This window comes from Oncorhynchus clarkii, chromosome 22, assembly GCF_045791955.1.
Source record: "Oncorhynchus clarkii lewisi isolate Uvic-CL-2024 chromosome 22, UVic_Ocla_1.0, whole genome shotgun sequence".
Taxonomy (NCBI): domain Eukaryota; kingdom Metazoa; phylum Chordata; class Actinopteri; order Salmoniformes; family Salmonidae; genus Oncorhynchus; species Oncorhynchus clarkii.
In genome coordinates, this window is record NC_092168.1 from 13,927,078 (window position 1) to 13,951,360 (window position 24,283).

Below are 24,283 nucleotides of genomic sequence, written 5' to 3' on the forward strand. Positions count from 1 at the left end.
GACTGGGGAGTTTTTCAGGATTAAAAAATGGCGCTAAGTACAGGCAAAATCCTAGATGAAAACCTGGTTCAGTCTGCTTTCCACCAGACACTGGGAGATTAATTCACCTTGCAACAGGACAATAACTTAAAACACATGGTCAAATCTACACTGGAGTTGCTTACCTGAAGAAAGTGAATGTTCCTGAGTTACAGTTTTGCCTTAAATCTGCTTGAAAATCTATGGCAAGTTCTGAAAATGGTTGTCTAGTAATGATCAACAACCAATTTGACAGAGCTTGAATAATTTTTAAAATAATAATGGGCAAATGTTGCACAATCCAGGTGTGGAAAGCTCTTAGACTTACCCAGAAAGACTCACAGCTGTAATCGCTGCCAAAGGTTCTTCTGCAAAGTTGACTCAGGGGTGTGAATACTTATGTAAATGAGATATTTCTGCATTTCATTTTCAATAAACTTGCTACAATTTCTAAAAACACGTTATACTTTGTCATTATGGGGTAATGTGTGTAGATGGGTGAGAGAAAATATGTTTAATCAATTTTGAATTCAGGCTGTAACACTACAAAATGTGGAATAAATCAAGGTGTACGAATACTTTCTGAAGGCACTGTATCTCTGAACAAGATATCTCTGGGCTTTACCTGAGGCTAGTCTGGGCAGCCTGCTCTGAGTATCACATACACTGGCACAGGTCACAAGGGGCTCAGACAGGGATTGGATGGGCTGAAGGAAGGCCACAGTCGGATAAGGCACTGATTGGACACGGGTCACAGTGGTGTCGGATAACGAGGAGTTGACAAGCTCTGGTTGGCTGCAGGGATGGTCCTTTGAGCCGGCAGGCACTCTCCACCTGGGTAATGGGGAGAGCGACACCTCTGCACTAGAGGAACTGGGCACAGTGGGTGGGCTGAGGGAGTGACCCCGGGCCGATGGGGACTTGGGAAGGAAGTGGAGGAAGGAGGAGGAATCAAGGAGGGTGAACGTTCCAATGCCGCTGTCCAATGTTCGCATCTTGCAGCCGGAGCCTGAGACACAAGGAGAACACGATGGGGCTTGGGGATGCAGGCAATGACAAGAGTTACACACAACAAAAGGAAAGAGATAACGGAATGACACATTTTTAAATAATTGGTTGAAGAGGAATCAACAAAAGACAAGCACATGCCTATTGTAGTGCATCAAATAAAAATGAGATACAATAATACTGCAACAATTATTTATACCCTAAGAATAATCTAAACTTCCTCATGACCAGTTTAATAATCTAGGAATGAATCTGTTTCTAATAACATTGGGAATATGTCTCAACAACATGAACTGCAATCTCAAAGTGCAACACTATCCACAACATTATCCATTAAATTTCATGCATTTTTTTCTCTCCAACCTGATTTGATTGTATGTTTCCTCCTTGCCCCTGTCCTACCTCACCTACATGATGTTGTGCATGAGTGCGTCTTAACCAGTTGTGACTGGCTCCTGACACCCAGGCAGCCTTGTATAATTTCAGTGCATAAATGCAACAGATGGTCTGGTTATTTCATTCTACCACACTCGACAAATGTCCTCTAAGAACCAAATGGATGGCAGTTCAGTACAATTACATGTAACTGTGACGCTGGCTTATGATTCCTCGCTATTGTTTCCACCAGAGAAAATCAGGCACATTAACCATTGATTTGGTGTCAGTGTCAAATGAGGTGAATATATGCTATTGTACAGCACTTTGAGATATCAGCTGATGTTCGAAGGGCTATATAAATACATTTGATTTGATATTGTACTTGTTGGTGGCAAACCTATTGCTAATGAATTACTGTTCAAGCTGTAACGTATACATTTAAAAATTTAATACAATTAACTGTGCACATCATATAGTATTCTGGCCTACATAATAGTTCAAGTACAGTAATTACTTATTTTTCCATTCTCATACTTCTCGCTTTGATACAATGAAAAAAACAGCAGTTTCAGATCTTATGTGAACTTTTTGAAAGAATAAAAAATTAAAAAAAAGTTTTATTCCTGCTGTCATGAAATCGAAAACCTGACCAAGCCGCTGATGCTTTATTCTGAAATGTTTCAACTATCCCTCCAATGAACTGGCACAGACAAACACAGCTCAGAACAAGATATCCTGAATTCAAACATCAAAGTCTTTGTCATGCTAACATGATTTTTGACATAATATCCAGTAGATTTCTTTATCAACGGAAAATATTGTCTCCTCTCCAGTGATCCAGAGGAAAGCTTGACAACTTCTTTGATAATTGGGTGTCTTCATTTAGTATGCATTTTATTCATGCATCAAGATGATTAAACTTAAATGATTCAGGTGGTCAGTTTCAAATTGTGATAAACAGCTCTAGAAATAAATAACGATGAAAGTAGCTCTTACTTGCCTGTCACACAAACAGGAGTAACTAATAAAGGTAAGAGCGCGATACAGATCGCAGACATTGATTGATTTGTGTTCTTGAAGGCAAAAATTAACAAGCACCTTAGTGACACTTCCTTGCATATGGGCAGGCAGCATCAGAGTGGTTGACCATTGATTGCCCTCCACAAACCCTTTGGCACTAGCTAAGGATCATGTCCTTGTCTGATCTCCTTTCAATTGGCCTGAAGGAATGAAAAGACTGAATGATGACTAACAAGCTAACACCTAAAAAGTTCAGGGGCTACAAACAGCCGAAGATGCACAAATGGAACAGTATGAAAATTGAAATTCATAAAAGGATGACTATAGTCCCCAACTGTTGTTAATATTCATGAGAAGGAGCCTAGTATTATACATGGCATGATGTTTACAGTTCATCCATATTCAAGCGTTCAAGATAATGTTTGAAGTTCAATGCACAGCAGCATAGTTCAAAGTACTAGTCTAACATAGTCACATGTTCATACTAAAGCCTGTCATGTCATTTCAGTCAACTATACCCCAATAAGCCAAAATGGATGAATCAACATAGTTTCTTCATTATTTCAACTGACTTATCAACTTTGCGTCAATGTGGCTAGGTGGTTGAATTTGCAAAAAGTCAACCTAGTCAATACAGTCTTTGTCACATTCAGCTAATGAAACTCTTTAAAAGTGTGAAAAAAATGTGATCTGTGTTATTTCCTGATAGTTTCTGGTTGAAAATACAATCTACACAGGACCAGCAGGTTTGCATGGGTGGGAGTTTCGGCTTTCCAAGGTGACATCACCATGCGGTAAATTGGTTAATTGACCAATAAGAAAGAGTTCCAAACCTCTCTGCCAATAACAGTTTTTGCTTCCTCACTTAGACCACTCCCAGACAGTCCTAACAACATTCTTGCTTGAGAAATAGTTTTTTTGCTAAAAATCTATTTCTGACCATTTTAATGGAAAGCCAATGACAAATGACGTAATGACGTAAATGACGCAAATGACGTAATGTTGATTAAAAAAAATGACTGTCATGGGTTTGGTATGGGTTGATAGGGGTAGGGGTTCTTAGCCTAAAAAGTTAGAAAATCACTTCAGTACAGACCAAAGATCTTTATGAGTCTATGAATTAATTCAGAGGAGACGTAAATGCATTTGTTACATGCACACTTTACAGATGTCTTGGCAGACCGATTTTAAGTAAATTAATTCAAAAAGCCAAATATTTAAAAACACATCAGCATATTCTCCTCAAATGGCACAAAGAAAATTGCTCAAATATACTGAGTGACATTTAGACCTTCACTCACTTGGAAGTTGATTCTAGTTGCCTTTAAATTGGATACTTATATTACTTCTTAGACTCGTGCAGAGTTGAAACATTTCATTTTAGCATGCTTGGCAGGGGCTTTGATACTATCTAAATCGTCCTTAATTATAGAGACAGAGCGAAAGAGCACTGTACTTCAGTATTTCTCTGTGAAGTTAAATGCACAGAAGGAAATCAATAAATCTGAGTGAGGGGGTGTCACGTACAGTCAAAACACAGTGTTTGCCCACAACCTTGCTCTTTCAACTGTGGTTCACAGGTTAAACTGACATGTCAGAAAAGAGGTCAGAGAGCTAGGAAGTAAATCTGCCAGTATTAGCAATGCCTCAGTAATTTGATGGCTGAAAAATGTAAAAGGTTTTCGGAACCAGGTTTGAAAAATACTATATTGGGGTTTAAACAGAGGGTAAAATTGGCCTTGACTAATGGAAAGAGTACACTTGTGTAGATCTAATAGGATTGGATAGGTGCAAGTTGGGCTTATGACCATGAAACACCTATCTAATTCTTAAATCTACATGAAGTTCCCATGGGCAGGAGCAAAAGGTTGCTTCTCGACAGGTCCAATCTACCAAGTTCAATACAAATTGTTTTCTTAAATCCCTTACCGGTCACGTGATCTTGACTGGGGCTCTTTAATGCAGCTCCATTGTCGTTATCAGTCCTGAGGTTCATCCTCTGTGTTTTTGTCTGTTTGTGGGAGCAAGAAGAGAGAATAATTATACCTGTATGGAACAGAGGACTAAATTTGGCTCTGTGAATTGTAAAGAAATAGATGAGGCGGCAGGTAGCCTACTGGTTAGAGCGTTGGGCCAATAACCGAAAGGTTGCTAGTTCAAATCCCTGAGCTGACAAGGTAAAAAGTAATTCTGCCCCTGAACAAGGCAATTAACCCACTGTTCCTAGGCCGTCATTGTAAATAAGAATTTGTTCTTATCTGGCTTGCCTAGTTAAATAAATCAATAAAATGAGTTCTCTATACTTGTGATTACATCTTTTATATTTAATTTGTGGTTTGCATGAATCTATGATTATAAAGTGGTATGACTGTATTCCTTACAAACGCAGACTGATTGGCTGACTCAAATTTCGTCTTTCATGCAATCCTCTATGTTAAGACATGTTTTGAGTTCTTTGTAAAGCACAATCTCACAGAAATTGGCATTGTTGACTTATTTTTACCCCTTGGTAATCTAATTGAACAGCGGCGGTCAGACTTTTTGTTAAGTTTGGTGGGAAAAACTAATTCTATAAACTAATTCAATTGCCATTTTAGTTGTCTAGATTATCTATTTGTGCAACAGGCTAACAATATTTATCTGAATCACATCAGGACAATGAAGGACTGTCATTGAAAATGCTTTTAAGCAGTGTTCATTCTAATGATCACTCCATTATCAAGACTGCCTGTGAATGTTTGTAGATACTGTATCTAAATAGTCCATAGATTTCCCTCAGTATCTACATGAAGTATCTCCAGTATTCCCTGCATGTTTGTGTGCATGTATGTGTGAAAGCATGTGACATGCGTGAACGTGTGTTGGAGTGATTCACACAATCTGTGAAACACAAAGTTTTGTTCTGGTTATCTGTTTCATTGGTGTCTAGTAGTTTATAGTTTTTTAATCTCTCACCCTAATTCCATATCCATCTGATCTGCCACATATCTTCCTGGGTCCTTTATATTCTTCTCATATTTTCCTTTCTTTCGGTCACCCATCCCTTTTTTCTTGAATTAATCTCACATTTCTACTTTTGAATTAGATGGGACCTTGCGAGGTCAGTTTTGATAATACAGTATTTATTTCGCTTCACTTCCTTTATGTATAGATTGTGGTATTATACAGAAATACTACCATTCAGAAATTGTGTTTTCTAGTGTTAGGGAAGAGATTGCAAGTCTTTCAGAGGATCTAGGCTACTGACAGGTTGAAATGAACTAGCACAGTTAAATGTTAATATCATTTCCTTATCTTACTTATGGTCCATGCAAAGTGGTGTTGGCACAAATTGTCATACACAGAAATACAGTTCTCTCACTGGCCATGCAGACATGTATATTCAATAAAAATCCTTAGACATTATATTGACACGTCGTAGAGTTATGGTCATTTAATTTTCCAGTCAATTCAGGAAAGTCATTGGACATAGAATGTGTATGGGAAAATGCCCATAACATTAATTGAGCAGTTCTCAATTGTAGTTCCAGTTACAATTTAATCCCTGCACTGAATCAAATCTACATGAAATTGGCCCTAACCGACAACACAGTCCTTCTCTGCATTCTGGATCAAATGGAATGTACCTTTGTGTCCCCGCAGATGCCAGTTTGTCCTTGCATGTTGCTGTTAACTGAGGCTCCCTGGGAGGCCATCGAGAGGCAGAGGAGAAATGCATCTTGGGAGTCTCTTTTCCCCACCGAGCTGAAAGAAAACAGGTTCACTCGACCACTATAATCTACGTATCTTTCATATTTACGCAACATGCCCAGGGTGTTCCAGATAATAAAGTATAATGTGCAGCCGCTGCCTACCTCTTGAATTCTCACTGTGCTAAGTGTCTGAAATGTGTCAGAACTGGTCTCAGGATTTAGAAGTATTATAAATGTTTCTAACAGCGCTTAATAAAAAATTGCTTAAGATATCTGGGGCAATAAATCACCTCAAGGAAAGATATGAAGAGATCTGTTTGATAGTTCAGTCAAGTGGTGATGGTTAAGTGTACATGATGAATGACTTAAAATGGAGAACTCAGTATCTTTAATTCTTCAGACTAAGATGTTGGGATGGTCCAAAAGTTTTAGAACACCTACTCATTCAAGGGTTTTGCTTTATTTTTACCATTTTATACATTCTAGAATAATAGTGAAGACATCAAAACTATGAAATAACACATATGGAATCATGTAGTAATCAAAAAAGTGTAAAACAAATCAAAATATATTTGAAATTCTTCAAACAGACACCATTTGCCTAGACAGCTTTGCACACTCTTGGCATTCTGTCAACCAGCTTCATGAAGTGGTCACCTGGAAGGCATTTCAATTAACAGGTATGCCTTCTTAAAAGTTAATTTGTGGAATTTCTTTCCTTCTTAATGTGTTTCAGCCAATCAGTTGTGTTGTGACAAGGTAGGGGTGGTATACAGAAGATAGCCCTATTTGGCAAAAGACCAAGTTCATATTATGGCAAGAACACCTCAAATAAGCAAAGAGAAACGATAGTCCATCATTACTTTAAGACATGAAGGTCAGTCAGCACAGGACATTTCAAGAACTTTGAAAGTTTCTTCAAGTGCAGTCGCAAAAACCATCAAGCGCTATGATGAAACTGGCCCTCCTGAGGACAGCCACAGGAATTGAAAACCCAGAGTTACCCCTGCTACAGAGGATACGTTCATTAGATTTACCAGCCTCAGAAATTGAAGCCCAAATAAATGCTTCACCGAGTTCAAGTAACAGACACATCAGGCCTTCATGGTCGAATTGCTGCAAAGAACCCACTACTAAAGGACACCAATAAGAAGAAGAGACTTGCTTGGGCCAAGAAAATGGACATTAGACCAGTGGAATTGTGTATTTTGGTCTGGTGTCCAAATTGGAGATTTTTGGTTCCAACCTTCGTGTCTTTGTGAGACGCGGTGTGGGTGACCGGATGATTTCCGCATGTGTATTTCCCAACGTAAAGCATGGATGAGGAGGTGTTATGGTGTGGGGGTGCTTTGCTGGTGACACTGCCTTGAATTCTAAATAAATCACAGACACACTTAACCAGCATGGCTACCCCAGAATTCTGCAGTGTTGCGCCATCCCATCAGGTTTGGTTTTAGTGGGACTATAATTTATTTTTCAACAGGACAATGACCCAACACACCTCCGGGCTGTGTAAGGGCTATTTTATCAAGAAGGAGAGGGATGGAGTGATGCATCAGATGACCTGGCCTCAACAATCCCCCAACCTTAAACATATTGAGATGGATTGGGATGAGTAGGCTGCAGAGTGAAGGAAAAGCAGCCACTAAGTGCTCAGCATATGTGACAAATTTGTCAAGGCTGTTGGAAAAGCATTCAAGGTAAAGCTGGTTGAGAGAATGCCAAGAGTGTGCAAAACTGTCAAGGCAAAAACTGACTATTTGGTGAATATCAAATATATTTTGATTTGTTTAAACCTTTTTGGCTACTATATGATTCCATACGTGTATTTAAAAGTTTTGATGTCTTCACTATTATTCTACAATGTAGAAAATGTAAAAATAATTTTAAAAAATCCTTGAAGGAGTAGGTGTTCTAAAACTTTTTGACCGGTAGTGTACAGTCGTGGCCAAAAGTTTTGAGAATGACACAAATATTAATTTTCACAAATTCTGCTGCCTCAGTTTGTATGATGGCAATTTGCATATACTCCAGAATGTTATGAAGAGTGATCAGATGAATTGCAATTAATTGCAAAGTCCCTCTTTGCCATGCAAATGAACTGAATCCCCCAAAACATTTCCACTGCATTTCAGCCCTGCCACAAAAGGACCAGCTGAAATCATGTCAGTGATTCTCTAGTTAACACAGGTGTGAGTGTTGATGAGGACAAGGCTGGAGATCACTCTGTCATGCTGATTGAGTTCGAATAACAGACTGGAAGCTTCAAAAGGAGGATGGTTCTTGGAATCATTGTTCTTCCTCTGTCAACCATGGTTACCTGCAAGGAAACATGTACCATCATCATTGCTTTGCACAAAAATGGCTTCACAGGCAAGGATATTGCTGCCAGTAAGATTGCACCTAAATCAACCATTTATCGGATCATCAAGAACTTCAAGGAGAGCGGTTCAATTGTTGTGAAGAAAGCTTCAGGGCGCCCAAGAAAGTCCAGCAAGCGCCAGGACCATCTCCTAAAGTTGATTCAGCTGCAGGATTGGGGCACCACCAGTACAGAGCTTGCTCAGGAATGGCAGCAGGCTGGTGTGAGTGCATCTGCACGCACAGTGAGGCAAAGACTTTTGGAGGATGGCCTGGTGTCAAGAAGGGCAGCAAAGAAGCCACTTCTCTCCAAGAAAAACATCCGTGACAGACAGATATTCTGCAAAAGGTACAGGGATTGGACTGCTGAGGACTGGGGTAAAGTCATTTTCTCTGATGAATCCCCTTTCCGATTGTTTGGGGCATCCAGAAAAAAGCTTGTCCAGAGAAGACAAGGTGAGCGCTACCATCAGTCCTGTGTCATGCCAACAGTAAAGCATCTTGAGACCATTCATGTGTGGGGTTGCGTATCAGCCAAGGGAGTGGGCTCACTCACAATTTTGCCTAAGAACACAGCCATGAATAAAGAATGGTACCAACACATCCTCCGAGAGCAACTTCTCCCAACCATCCAGGAACAACAATGCCTTTTCCAGCATGATGGAGCACCTTGCCATAAGTCAAAGTGGCTCGGAGAACAAAACATTGACATTTTGGGTCCATGGCCAGGAAACTCCCCAGACCTTAATCCCATTGAGAACTTGTGGTCAATCCTCAAGAGAAGGGTGGACAAACAAAAACCCACAAATTCTGACAAGCTCCAAGCATTGATTATGCAAGAAAGGGCTGCCATCAGTCAGGATGTGGCCCAGAAGTTAATTGACAGTATGCCAGGGCAGATTGCAGAGGTCTTGAAAAAAAAGAGTCAACACTGCAAATATTGACTCTTTGCATCAACTTCATGTAATTGTCAATAAAAGCCTTTGACACATGAAATGCTTGTAATTACACTTCAGTATTCCATTGTACCATCTGACAAAAATATCTAAAGACACTGAAGCAGAAAACTTTGTGGAAATGAATAATTGTGTCATTCTCAAAACTTTTGGCCACGACAGTTGACAGTTACATACTCTTAGGTTGGAGTCATTAAAACTCGTTTTTCAACCACTCCACAAATTTCTTGTTTAAAAGTGCTCTAGCATAGTGGGCAGCATTCGGAATTTTGGATGAAAAGCATGCCCAAATTCAACTGCCTGCTACTCATCCCCAGATGATAAGATATGCATATTATTAGTAGATTTGGATAGAAACACTCTGAAGCTTCTAAAACTGTTTGAATCATGTCTGTGAGTATAACAGAACTTATTTTGCAGGCGAACCTCCGAGGACAAACCATTCAGATATTTTTTTTTTAAGTCACTCTTTTCAATGGGTTTTCATTGGGAATCCAGATTGCTAAGGGACCTTCTTGCAGTTCCTACCGCTTCCACTGGATGTCAACAGTCTTTTGAAATTGGTTGAGGTTTTTTATTTTGTGTAATGAAGAAGTTACACAGTTCAGAACGAGACTAGAGTGAAGAGGACTCTTTGTTAGAGACGCGTGACCTGCTAGCTAGCTACCGTTTGTTTTCCTCCTGTATTGAACACAGATCATCCCGTCTTCAATTGTATCGATTATTTACATTTAAAAATACCTAAAGTTGTATTACAAAAGTAGTTTGAAATGTTTTGGCAAAGTTTACATGTAAATTTTGACATATTTTGTAGTCACATTGAGCAAGTTGGAACCAGTGTTTTTCTGGATCAAACACGCCAAATAAATGGACATTTTGGATATATATAGACGGAATTAATCGAACAAAAGGACCATTTGTGATGCTTATGGGACATATTGGAGTGCCAAAAAAATAAACTCGCCAAAGGAAAGGAATTATATAAGGAATTATACCTTTATTTCTGTGTTTTGTGTCGTGCCTGGAGGGTTGAAATGTGCTTGTCAGTGTTTGTTTACTATGGTGCTATCCTCAGAGATAATTGCATCGTTTGCTTTCGCCGAAAAGCCTTTTTGAAATCTGACATGTTGGCTGGATTCACAAGTTTAGCTTTAATTTGATATCTTGCATGTGTGATTTCATGAAAGTTAGATTTTTATAGTAATTTATTTGAATTTGGCTTTTGTCTTTTGGCCAGGTAGGACGCTAGCATCCCACATATCCCAGAGAGGTTTTAACAAACTATAGTTTTGTGCATGACACATGCCATTTTTCCATCAATTGTTTACGGACAGATTATTTCACTTATATTTCACTGTATCACAATTTCAGTGGGTCAGAAGTTTACATACACTAAGTTGAATATGCTTCTAAACAGTTTGCAAAATTCGAGAAAATGATATCATGGCTTTATAAGCTTCCGTTAGGCTAATTGACATAATTTGAGTCGATTGGAGGTGTACCTGTGGATGTATTTCAAGGTCTACCTTCAAACTCAGTGCCTCTTTGCTTGACATCATGGGAAAATCTAAAGAAATCAGCCAAGATTGCAGAAATAAAAATTGTAGACCTCCACAATCTGGTTCATCCTAGGCAGCAATTTCCAAACACCTGAAGGTACCACTTTCAACTGTACAAACAATAGTACACAAGTATAAACACCATGGGACCACACAGCCGTCATACCGCTCAGGAAGGAGACGCGTTCTGTCTCCTTGAGATGAACGTACTTTGGTGCGAAAAGTGCAAATCAATACCACAACAACAGCAAAGGACCTTGTGAAGATGCTGGAGGAAACAGGTAAAAAAGTAGCTATATCCACAGTAAAATTAGTCCTATATCGACATAACCTGAAAGGCCGCTCAGCAAGGAAGAAGCCACTGCTCCAAAACCGCCATAAAAAAGCCACACTACGGTTTGCAACTGCACATGGGGACAAAAATCCTACTTTTTGGAGAAATATTCTTTGGTCTGATGAAACAAAAATAGAACTGTTTGGCCATAATGACAATCGTTATGTTTGGAGGAAAAAGGGGGAGGCTTGCAAGCCGAAGAACACCATCCCAACCGTGAAGCACGGGGGTGGCAGCATCATGTTCTGGGGGTGCTTTGCTGCAGAGGGACTGGGGCATTTCACAAAATAGATGGCATCATGAGGGTGGGAAATTATGTGGATATATTGAAGCAACATCTCAAGACATCAGTCAGGAAGTTAAAGCTTGGTTGCAAATGGGTCTTCCAAATGGACAATGACCCCAAGCATACCTCCAATGCTGTGGCAAAATGGCTTAAGGACAACAAAGTTAAGGTATTGGAGTGGCCATCACAAAGCCCTGACTTCGATCCTATTGAAAATTTGTGGGCAGAACTGAAAAAGCGTGTGCGAGCAAGGAGGCCTACAAACCTGACTCATTTATACCAGGTCTCTCAGGAGGAATGGGCCAAAATTAACCCAACTTATTCTGGGAAGGTTGTGGAAGGCTCCCCGAAACATTTGACCCAAGTTAAACAATTTTAAGGCAATGCTACCAAATAATATTTTAGTGTATGTAAACTTCTGACCCGCTGGGATGAAAGAAATGAAATAAATAATTCTCTCTACTATTATTCTGACATTTCACATTCTTAAAATAACGTGGTGATCCTAACTGACCTAAGACAGGGATTTATTACTAGGATTCAATATCAGGAATTGTGAAAAACTGAGTTTTTGGCTAAGGTGTATGTAAACTTCCGACTTCAACTGTATATATGTTTATATATACATTTTTACACATATTGAACCTCTTTTTTGGTCAAGCACAGACTACTGTACCTTCATTCTTTCATTTGTTTTTCTTAACCGGTACCGGTTACATCCAGACGAGTCCTGAGCCACTTGTGGGGGTCGTAGAGAAAAACGGAGAGAATTTCCTCTTTCCACAGTGGAGTCCCATTAGTTTGTAGCTCAAACGGTTCGGACTCTACCAAACAGAATTGGCACATGGACCGTATCGACTTCAGACGAGTCTCCTGACACTTGTGGGGGCCTTGGAGTAAAACTGAGTTTGTCGGCCAAACCGTTCGGATGCAACAGACATTTACGTGAGAAGACACATTTTTAGAATGTCTCATGGTCTGAATAACACAGCTCTAGCTCTGCTATCTTAGACCGCAGATGAGGAATTGCGACACTAGTGGTTTTGATGGATTGAGACGCATCCAATGCAAAACAAACAGATAAAACTGACGGATTTTGATGGGGATTTTTTTGTAATGCAACTTAGATTGATGCACAGGTGCGTCAGTCGACTCTAGGGGGTTTAAGCAGAGATACTGATGTTGGATTTCATTGATTTTAATCTTTACTGCATCTCTGGTTACGAATATATAGTACAGTATATTTCGGCCTTTGTGGTAAGTATGACAAATGCATTTCAATAAAGCAAAGCATTATTTTGTAATTAATGAGATGTTACATTATCTTGATGCCTCTCAAAAACATTATTTTCCCAGCAGTAAAACAGTCAACATTACTTCTCAGCTACCCAACCTAAACAATATAAAAGCCTTACCTGTCCATTCGATGACCTTCACTTTTCCTCCTCTCCTTTTTGTCGGACTTTGCCTGCTTCCCACCCAAGAGAGATCCAAGCTTAGGCTCCTTCTTCTCCTCCTTTCCCTTTTGAGTATCTACGTTTTTGCCACTCGGAGCTGGGAGCTTGTTCTTACGGAATCCGAACCAGTTTGCCAGGGATGAGACGGATTTCTGCTTAGTTTCAGTTGTCTTCTCCTGCTCCTGAGATTTCTGCAAATTCTCCTTGATTCCCATCATGACCTTCTCCTCGATGGTGGACTGCCTTTCTGGTTCCCCATGGATGGGTTCACAGAAGGTGCTAGAGAGCTGTATCTCAGTCTGGAGATGTGATGTTGAGTTTAACCTCTTGTGTTTCAGATCAAATCGATCACTGGAAGCCCCCAGATGTGGAGGTAGTGGTAAGCCTTCCTCAATCATGAAATTGTTAACGTGGGATCTGTTCATGGGACAATGGTAGCTGTTGGAGCAACTCATACTGCCCCAAAATACATCACCAAGAGAGTTCAAAGAGCTTCCTGAGTTAGTTTTGATGTGAGAACGGACTTTTCCTGATCTGCTGACGTTTGGTCTGTCCATGTAACGTGCTCCGAAGCTTTGACTGCGAGCCTTTGCTCCGTTCATGCCCATAACTGGGTGGATAGGAGGCTGGGTAGAGACTGAGACTGAGCGCTTGAATAGCCAGCCCTCTTCATCAAATCCCCAGTCCAAAGTTACACCATTCTCTGCTGCTGTATGTGGGAGTGTAGGCTCCTCTAGTGAGCTACAGCGGGTCTTGAGATTTCTCCTAGCATTGACCTTGGCTACAGCTGCATTGACACAGTGCATCATTGGACGTGTGTAGGTGTCCTGGTAAAGGTTTTCAAAAGTCTGCACTCCCCTTGTAGCAGTGTTAACTGTAGAGTTGTTGCCCGGCTTTGAGGTTGACTCATTGGTTTTGGAGCCAAAAATAATGGATGACTTCACTACCCTGGTCATAGAATGTTGAGAGTTACTAACTATGCCATGGCAGAGAAGAGATGCTGAGGCTTGAGGTAAGAGCTCTGTACTTTGTAGCTCATCATTGCTTTGCTGGGACACAGGTAAACAGCCCTGGTTTGGCACCACAAAGGGGGCACTATTTTCCTGATGGGAAGCTTGTGCCACAGTCCAGCTCAGTGAGGATTGGGAATAGGCTGTTTCCTTAGATTCTTGAATAGGGGTAGAAGTTGGTAAGGTATGGTGAACTTTGGTAGGGACCAGTTTCGGATACTTTTTCATCTGAGAGCCCATTTTGTGATCCATATGATGAGTGTCTTGCATTTTGATGGGGGCTTGAGCTTGCTTTTGTAAAATAGATGAATGATGACTTGACTGAGATTTGGTGCTATTGGTGGTTGCCTTCACAGTGCTAGAGGTTTGGGGCTGAACCACAGGCTTATGCGCCTGAGGTAATGAGTCATGATCAGGTCGTATTAGTAGGGAGGTGGTCCGACCTGGTGGGGGTGGAGGAGAAAGGGACCTGATATCATTGCGAGGTGGATCGGAGTGCTGGTCTTGCTGTCTCTGTTTGAGTGGAAAGCAAGCTGAATTGTTGGAGTTGGGGGCTTTTGCTCCACTTGATGGGAGTTTGGAGACTGGTTGGGATACTTTAGATGGTCTCTTGGGGTAATCATTCAGCCCAGGGGGCTTAAATACCTTGACCAGTTTCTGAGGTGAAGAAGAAGGGGACCTCTGTACCCTATTCTCAAGTGGCCCTGAAGTTCTTGCACCAGTAGCATTCTTACCTTTCTCAAACATTTGTACTGATGCCTTTGCTGGACCTGGTGCCTTGTTGAGGTAAGTCTTTGTGCCAGGGCCACTGGACTCAGGAGTGTTCATGTGGTTCTTGGACCTTTGATTGACCTTTATCAGCTTCTGATGTAGAGGCTGGTGCAGCTTGGCCTGGTCTGGGCCTCCGTCCGCACTCTTGCTTCGGAGGAAAAAGGCCTTCCTTGCTGAGTTGCAGGCCTTAGGCTTTGCTTTCCTCTGTCGGGACTCCAAAATGGTGTAGTCCTTGGTATCAATTTCACCCTGGCTGTTCGGCTCTCTGTAATGCTTCGTATCCATGGAAGCACTGCGCTGTCTGACCTCACTAACCCAACTCAGAGCTCTGGATGCTGAATGATGAATGGGTTGTCTCACTTCCCTAGCCCCTGTCTCTAGTTGTTTGTCTGTAACTTTTTCTTGTGGCTGTTTAACACTCTCTGGCCTCAAATTGCAACTGTCCATAACATTCCAGTTTGTAAAGGCAGACTGCTTGTCTTTTTCTATCCAGTTTGTATTCTCAAGTCCACTCACAGTGGTAGGGGTCGCTGTTGGGCTAAGTCCAGGCTTCAGTGTAGGACCCTTGAGCAAGAAGACGTCTTTGATAGGTGAGGGGGGGTTGCTGGGACTTCTTACGAGTCTTACAGGCTCCTCTTGGGAGTTGTAGTCCATAAATCTCTTTTCCCCTTGTGCCATTTCCAATTCAGACGCAGGCTGTCCTTCCAGATGATGAGTGTCTTTGATGGGTGGGCAGCAAGACTCCCTGACTGGGGATTGAGGCGATTCATCATCTGCATCGTCCGAGTCAGAGATTAAGGTACTGACTCCTGCTCCTGGCTTGAAAGGCTTTCCCTTTGCCAATGCGGGCAGTACCCCTATTGGATGACACTTGACCCCTAGAGAGTATATGCCCTCGTTGGAGGTCATGCAGTTCTTGAAATGTGACGTGGAGGCAAGTGAAGATGGCTCCTGGGGAGCTGGGCTGCGCATTTGGAGCCTCTTTAGGCCCTTCAGAATGTGGCCCTCTTTCCAGCTTAGGTCCGGCTGCTCTGCTGAGACAGAGCAATAAGTTGCACTCATCCTCTTCTCTCGATTTATTGCAGACTGTTACAAAAGAGAGAGACAATTTAGTCATCAACAAGAAAAAAGAAGACATGGAATTTATTGATGAATGTTGAGGAACCTTCCTGCATAGTAACTTATTACAAGTTTACTTCACTGAATGAAACAGCAATTTGTTTAAGATCAGACTGGGAGACTCACCTGCTTGGTGGAGCCGCGTCCTTCTGCCCAAGTATGTGAGCCACTGGTGTACTCACTACAGGCACTGGATAAGGAGGCCTCACTGCCACTGCAGCTACTGTGTGGACAGGTCAGACTCAGCAGGCTGGGCCACCTCACTGCAGGAACACCGGCCTTCCCATTCCGTTGGACCTCCTGAAAAATAAGGAGTGTGTTCAGAAATTCAATTCAATCTTTACTGCCTCTGGAGAGTAGATAGTGATCCAGGCACCTACTGCTCAGTACGATACAAAGTAAAAACTAATGTGCAGCAGAAGAGGCCAAAGTACTATCTACAGTTGAAGTCGGAAGTTTATATACACTTAGGTTGGAGTCATTAAAACTCATTTTTCAAGCACTCCACAAATGTCTCGTTATTAACAAACTATAGTTTTGGCAAATCGGTTAGGAAATCTACTTTGTGCATGACAAAAGTAATTTTTCCAACAATTGTTTAAAAACAGATTATTTAACTGGGTCAGAAGTTGACTGTGCCTTTAAATAGTTTGGAAAATTCCAGAAAATTATGTCAAGGCTTTAGAAGCTTCCGATAGGCTAATTGACATCATTTGAGTCAATTGGAGGTGTACCTGTGGATGTATTTCAAGGCCTACCTTCAAACTCAGTGCCTCTTTGCTTGACATCATGGCAAAATCAAAAGAAATCAGCCAAGACCTCAGAAAAAAAATGGTAGACCACAAGTCTGGTTCATCATTGGGAGCAATTTCCAAATGCCTGAAGGTACCACGTCCATCTGTACAAACAATAGTACGCAAGTATAAACACCATGGGACCACTCAGCCATCATACCGCTCAGGAGGGAGACGCGTTCTGTCTCCTAGAGGTAAATGTACTTTGGTGCAAAAAGTGCATATCAATCCCACAACAACAGCAAAGGACCTTGTGAAGATGCTGGAGGAAACAGGTACAAAAGTATCTATATCAACAATGAAACGAGTCCTATATCGACATAACCTGGAAGGCCGCTCAGCAAGGAAGAAGTCACTGCTCCAAAACCGCCATAAAAAAAGCCAGACTACGGTTTGCAACTGCACATGGCGACAAAGATCGTACTTTTTGGAAAAATGTCCTCTGGTCTGATGAAAGAAAAATAGAACTGTTTGGCCATAATGACTACCGCTTGCAAGACGATGAACACCATCCCAACCGTGAAGCACGGGTGTGGCAGCATCATGTTCTGGAGGTGCTTTGCTGCAGTAGCGACTGGTGAATTTCACAAAATAGATGGCATCATGAGGTTGAGAAATTATGTGAATATATTGAAGCAACATCTCAAGACATCAGTCAGGAAGTTAAATCTTGGTTGCAAATGTGTCTTCCAAATGGACAATGACCCCAAGCATACCTCCAATGTTGTGGCAAAATGGCTTAAGGACAACAAAGTCAAGGTATTGGAGTGGCCAACACAAAGCCCTGACCTCAATCCTATAGAACATTTGTGGGCAAGGAGGCCTACAAACCTGACTCAGTTACACCAGCTCTGTCAGGAGGAATGGGCCGAAATTCACCCAATTTATTGTAGGAAGCTTGTGGAAAGCTACCCAAAATGTTTGACCCAAGTTAAACAATTTTAAGGCAATGCTACCAAATACTATTTGAGTGTATGTAAACTTCTGACCCACTGGGAATGTGATGAAAGAAATGAAAGCTGAAATAAATCAGTCTCTCTACTATTATTCTGACATTTCACATTCTTAAAATAAAGTGGTGATCCTAACAGACCCAAGACAGTACATTTTTACTTGGATTAAAAGTCAGGAATTGTGAAAATCTGAATATAAATGTATTTGACTTAGGTGCATGTAAATTTCCGACTTCAACTGAAAATACAGTGGCTTGCGAAAGTATTCACCCCCTTGGCCATTTCCTACTTTGTTGCCTTACAACCTGGAATTAAAATTAATTTTTTGGGGGGGTTGCATCATTTGATTCACACAACATGCCTACCACGTTTAATTAAGATGCAAAATATTTTTGGGGGTGAAACAAAGACAAAAAAGACAAAAAAAGAAAAGAAAACTTGAGCGTGCATAACTCCCCCCCCCCCCCAAAGTCAATACTTTGTAGAGCGAACTTTTGCAGAAATTACAGCTGCAGGTTTCTTGGGGTGTCTCTATAAGTTTGGCACATTTAGCCACTGGGAGGCAAAACTGCTCCCGCTCCTTCAAGTTGGATGGGTTCCACTGGTGTACAGCAATCTTTAAGTCATACCACAGATTCTCAATTGGATGAGGTCTGGGCTTTGACTAGGCCATTCCAAGACATTTAAAAATGTTTCCCCAAAAACCACTCGAGTGTTGCTTTAGCAGTATGCTTAGGGTCATTGTCCGCCCCAGACTCAAATCTCTGGAAGACAGGTTTCCCTCAAGAATTTCCCTGTAATTAGCTCCATCCATCATTCTTTCAATTCTGGCCAGTTTTCCAGTCCCTGCCAATGAAAAACATCCCCACAGCATGATGCTGCTACCACGCTTCACTGAGGGGGATGATATTCTCGGGGTGATGAGAGGTGTTGGGTTTGCGCCAGACATTGCGTTTTTCTTGATGGCCAAAATGCTCAATTTTAGTCTTATCTGACCAGAGTTCCTTCTTCCATATGTTTGGGGAGTCTCCCACACATGTTTGCTTATTTTTTTCTTTAAGCAATGGATTTTTTCTGGCCACTCTTTACATAAAGCCCTGCTCTGTGGAGTGTATGGCTTAAAGTGGTCCTATGGACAGATATTCCAATCTCCGCTGTGGAGCTTTGCAGCTCCTTAAGGGTTATCTTTGGTCTCTTTGATTAAGGCGCTCCTTGCCTGTTCCATGATGTTTTGGTGGGCGGACCTATCTTGGCAGGTTTGTTGTGGTGCCATATTCTTTCCATTTTTTATAATGGATTTGATGGTGCTCTGTGGGTTGTTCAAAGTCTCAGATATTTTTTTATAAGCCAACCCTGATCTGTTCTTCTCCACAACGTTGTCCCTGACCTGTTTGGAGAGCTTCTTGATCTTCATGGTGCCGCTTGCTTGGTGGTGCCCCTTGCTTAGTTGTGTTGCAGACTCTGGGCCTTTCAAAACAGGTGTATATATACACTGAGATCATGTGACACTTAGATTGCACACAGGTGGACTTTATTTAACTAATTATGTGACTTCTGAAGGTAATTGGTTGCACCAGATCTTATTTAGGGGCTTCATAGCAAAGGGGGTGAATACATATGCATGCACACTTTTCAGTTTAAAATGTTTTTAAACCTGTTATTTTTTCATTTCACACCAATCTGGACTATTTAATGTTTGCATGAAATCCCCCAAAAATCCATTTAAATTACAGGTTGTAATGCAACAAAATAGGAAAAGCGCTGAGGGGGATGAATACTTTTGCAAGGCACTTTACCTCTATTAGCATGTTAACTGAAAGATTGCATTCTTTTGTCACATCCTGATCTTTGTGATTGTCTCCAACCCCCTCCAGGTGTCGCCCATCTTCTCCATTATCCCTTGTGTATTTAAACCTGTGTTCTCTGTTTGTCTGTTGCTAGTTCGGCTTGTTTGTTCCAGTCAACCTGTGTCTCAGCTCCTGCTTTTTCGAGTCTCTCTTTTCTCGCCCTCCTGGTTTTGTCCCTTGCGTGTCCTGACTCCGAGCACTCCTGCCTGACCACTCTGCCTGCCGACCGGTACCTATGCCCCACTCTGGATTAACAACCTCTACCTTACCCTGAGCCTGCCTGCCGCCTGGTACCATTGCCCCACCTCTGGTTTGCTGACCTCTGCCTGCCTTGCCTTGTCTATTGCCTGTCCCTGTTGGAATATTAAAATTGTGTTTATTCGACATGGTCTGCATCTGGGTCTTACCTTTGTTAGGTTCTTTTTTTTCAGAGTAAATAACTCACGGATACTTGAGAAGCTTAACCAAGTTATAGTATTCCCAAAGGGTCATTACAGCTGTATTTCAGACAAAAAAACACTTATTTAACCCTGGCCATGGACCCAAAATATCAATGTTTTGTTCCCCGAGCTACGTAGTTATCACTTTTGCCTTATGGCAACGTGCTCCATCATGCTGGAAAATGCATTGTTCGTCACCAAACTGTTCCTGGATGGTTGAGAGAAGTGTCTCTTGGAGGATGTGTTGGTACCATTCTTTATTCATGGCTGTGTTCTTAGGCAAAATTGTGAGTGAGCCCACTCCCTTGGCTGAGAAGCAACCCCACACATGAATGGTCTCAGGATGCTTTACTGTTGGCATGACACAGGACTGATTGAGGCGCTCACCTTGTCTTCTCCGGACAAGCTTTTTCCTGGATGCCTCAAACAATCGGAAAGGGGATTACCCCAGTCCTCAGCAGTCCAATCCCTGTACCTTTTGCAGAATATCAGTCTGTCCTGGATGTTTCTCCTGGAGAGAAGTGGCTTCTTTGCTGCCCTTCTTGACACCAGGCCATCCTCCAAAAGTCTTTGCCTTATTGTGCATGCAGATGAACTCACACCAGCCTGCTGCCATTCCTGAGCAAGCTCTGTACTGGTGGTGCCCCGATTCCGCAGCTGAATCAACTATAGGAGACGGTTCTGGCGCTTGCTGGACTTTCTTGGGCACCCTGAAGCCTTTTTCACAACAATTGAACCACGCTCCTTGAAGTTCTTGATGATCTGATAAATGGTTGATTTAGGTGCAATCTTACTGGCAGCAATATCCTTGCCTGTGAAGCCCTTTTTGTGCAAAGCAATGATGACGGCACATGTTTCCTTGCAGGTAACCATGGTTGACAGAGGAAGACAATGATTACAAGAACCATCCTCCTTTTGAAGCTTCCAGTCTGTTACTCGAACTCAATCAGCATGACAGCGTGATCTCCAGCCTTGTCCTCGTCAACACCTGTGTTAACGAGAGAATCACTGACATGATGTCAGCTGGTCCTTTTGTGGCAGGGCTGAAATGCAGTGGAAATGTTTTTTGGGGTGATTCAGATCATTTGCATGGCAAAGAGGGACTTTGCAATTAATTGCAATTCATCTGATCACTCTTCATAATATTCTGGAGTATATTCAAATTGCCATCATACGAACTGAGGCAGCAGACTTTGTGAACATTAATATTTGTGTCATTCTCAAAACCTTTGGCCACGACTGTACAATTCACTGTACCTGTAGCCCCCTGGGTTTTGGAGTTCTATCATATCTCAAAAGGTAATGCATAATACAGTATGGGCAATGATCAATAATCACGCAGTGATCTATTACTCAGCTTCATTCCTCCTCTCTTAGCCTCTGCCTCACTGGCTGGAACCATGGAATCTTCTTTCCCAAAAGGAAAATTCTTTATCAAAATGTCAATCACATAGTCTGTGAGCAAAGAGAAAGTGTTTTCAGCCATACTTGATGGGTGAGAAGTTACATCAGTAGCAAAACAAGTATGTAGCCCTCTAATTTCAGTAGTCTTTCCACTATTATTTAGCAAGTATCAAATTGTATGTGGGATAAACCTATGTTTATCCATTCACAACTAGTCCCAAAGTTGGGCATACATACATACATACATACATACATACACGCATGCACGCACGGAAACACGCAAACACACACGCACGCACGGAAACACGCACGCACGCACGGAAACACGCACACACGCGCGCGCGCGCGCACACACACACACACACACACACACACACACATAAATTACTTAAAGATGCTGCGTCAAAATTGCTCAATGTGGTTCTGGGTCAAATCCAGATAGAAACACCCTGAAAGATGGCAAGTGTTGTGTGCGCTGTGACTCCTCTTTAAGTAGCATTGATCTCTAGAAGGGCAGCCATCGCCAACTTTCGCTCAAAATCATTAGTGTCGTCTGTTAGCAATAATTGATGTGAATAGTAAATAATTGCATCAGGGAGCTGGGGACGAGGTCAATTTGGTCCATTCATTGATATTCACCTAGTATTTGATGATCCGCTCTATTCTTTATTTCCCATGCGCTGCGGCAGAATGCCAAACCAAAGCACGTTCCAGCGGACTAATCTGGGAGCTAATTGCCGTTGGCAACTCCAAGAGTTTCTCAGAGATTTTACATCACTGATAAAGTCAGATAAAAACATTGAATTTACAGCAGCAACTACGATTCAAGGGTGACTTCAGTGCCAGTGCTGGGAGAATTGTTCCTCCTTTCATTATCTCAAGGACTTTAAGGGAAGTTTACTGTACAATAACTCAAATGTTTGTGTTTTTTTTTGCTACTGAGATTACTTTTGAAAGTGACACAATTACAATTTGGAGGAACTACAGAGCAATTGAATGTAACACAACAATTGCTTTAGCCATGAAAGATTGGCCTTCATTGCACAATACTTTTTTTTAACCTAAAGGCTACAACACTTTGGAGTTGGCACAAAAACATTAGTGCCCTGGACCTTAACCTAGACCATTGATTCCCAACCAGGGCTTACTAGGACCCCTGGGGGTACTTGGCTTATCCCCAGGGGGTACTTGAAAAGACTCATGAGACCATAGGCCTACTGGTAAAATGCACGAGGGGTACTTTAGGGGTATTCCAGTCAGAGCAAAAGTCAGTTTGTGGTCCAGTAACTGAAAAAGGTTGGGAACCACTGACCTGGACAATTTAAATGTCTTTCCTTTTGCACATTCCTCAAATAGTGGTCCATCCTCTGTATAAGCAATGTCATGTGTTATTGATATAGCCTTTTGAAGAAAACTGGACAAACTCCGCAGCGCGGACAGTAATTACTACAGATTTCGATCAGACTGATTTCTGTGCAACATTGCTTATTAAATGACTTTATATGGAGGGAGATGGAATATTCAAGCATGCCCTGGGCTTTTATATAATTAGGGACTTAGAACATTGTCTTGACGGATGAAGCAGGTATTTTAGTGAACATACATTGAGAGTGGAAAGATTCCAGATTTCCTGTTTATTCGATCATGATATTGGGAGTCCTCCAACCGGGATTTTGGGAAAACAAGGGAATTTATTGAAAGTTCCTGGAATTTTGCAACCCTACTCAGTAACAATCAAATGTCAATCTGAGCAGGTCATTAGCCTGCTTACTCTATGCCCCTCTAAGAGCTGAGTTAACATTGGTTGACATTACCTCATTCTTGTAAAGAATTGACAGAAGTCGGATTCCAATGTTGAAGGACATCGGAGGATTACACATATTTGAATGTGTGCTGTAATTTGTGCTGTGATTAATGTAATTGCAAAAGGTCAGTTTAATCGTATAGTGAAACCCTATAAGGCTGACTCATTTAAACCTTCATTCCATTCGAAATGAAAGCAGTCAATTCAGGAAGTGATGCGAATTCAAAATTAAAACATTAATCTTCTACTTATCAGTTTGAGAATTTCAGTTTACTTCCTGCATTGACACAAACAGTGGGGCCCAGAATTATGGACACCATTGATAAAGATTATCAAATATATCTGTATGAATTAAATAATTTAAATACTGAGCTATATTCTATTTGCCAAAAAATAGGGAAATTATATTGCTCAGAGAAAGAGATTTTGTTTAAGATGTAATACTTTTTTCTCAAAAAGGTAGGGGTCAAAATGTTTGTTTTCAATAGTTTTCAATACCTCGCCATGCGAGGATAACAGCACAGCCATTTTCTAAAATGTTTTATGAGTTGGAGAACACATTGGGAGTAATCCTTCCAGATCCTTGATATCCTTTTTCTGTGCTTATGAATTGCCCTCTTCAATTCCCAAACCACAGCTCTTCATTGGGTTTCAAGTCTGGAGACTGAGCTGTCCATTGTAAAATGTAGATTCTGTGGCCAATTAACCATTTCTTGGTGGATGTTGATGTGTGCTTGGAGATATTGTCTTGCTGGAAGATTCACTTGTGGACAAGTTTCAGCCTACTAGCAGAGGCCACTAGGTTTTTAGCTAAAATGTCTTAATACTGTGGTATCGTGTGTCTCAGTTTGTAAAGCATAGAGCACTTGCAACGCCAGGGTGGTGGGTTCGATTCCCAATAGACACATAAAAATATATGAATGAACAATGACAGAGCGGCATAGGCTAAGATGCAATAGATAATATAGAATACAGTATATACATATGAGATGAGTAATGCAAGATATGTAAAAATTAATAAAGTGGCATTATTAAAGTGACTAGTGTTCCATTTATTAAAGTGGCCAATGAT

At 41.3% G+C, this 24,283-nt stretch overlaps 1 protein-coding gene across 1 annotated transcript in view; it reads right to left on the minus strand.

The window, feature by feature from the left end:
• Positions 1 to 548: 548 nt before the first annotated feature.
• Positions 549 to 24,283, minus strand: part of LOC139380380 (nck-associated protein 5-like) — an 85,213-nt gene continuing 61,478 nt past the window's right edge. Inside the window, exons 7-11 of the mRNA XM_071123010.1 lie at positions 16,096 to 16,269; positions 13,028 to 15,936; positions 6,051 to 6,168; positions 4,354 to 4,435; positions 549 to 1,027 (exon numbers count right to left, since the gene is read on the minus strand). Of these exons, the coding sequence (XP_070979111.1) occupies positions 549 to 1,027; positions 4,354 to 4,435; positions 6,051 to 6,168; positions 13,028 to 15,936; positions 16,096 to 16,269 (3,762 nt within the window). The remainder of the gene's footprint in view (positions 1,028 to 4,353; positions 4,436 to 6,050; positions 6,169 to 13,027; positions 15,937 to 16,095; positions 16,270 to 24,283) is intronic.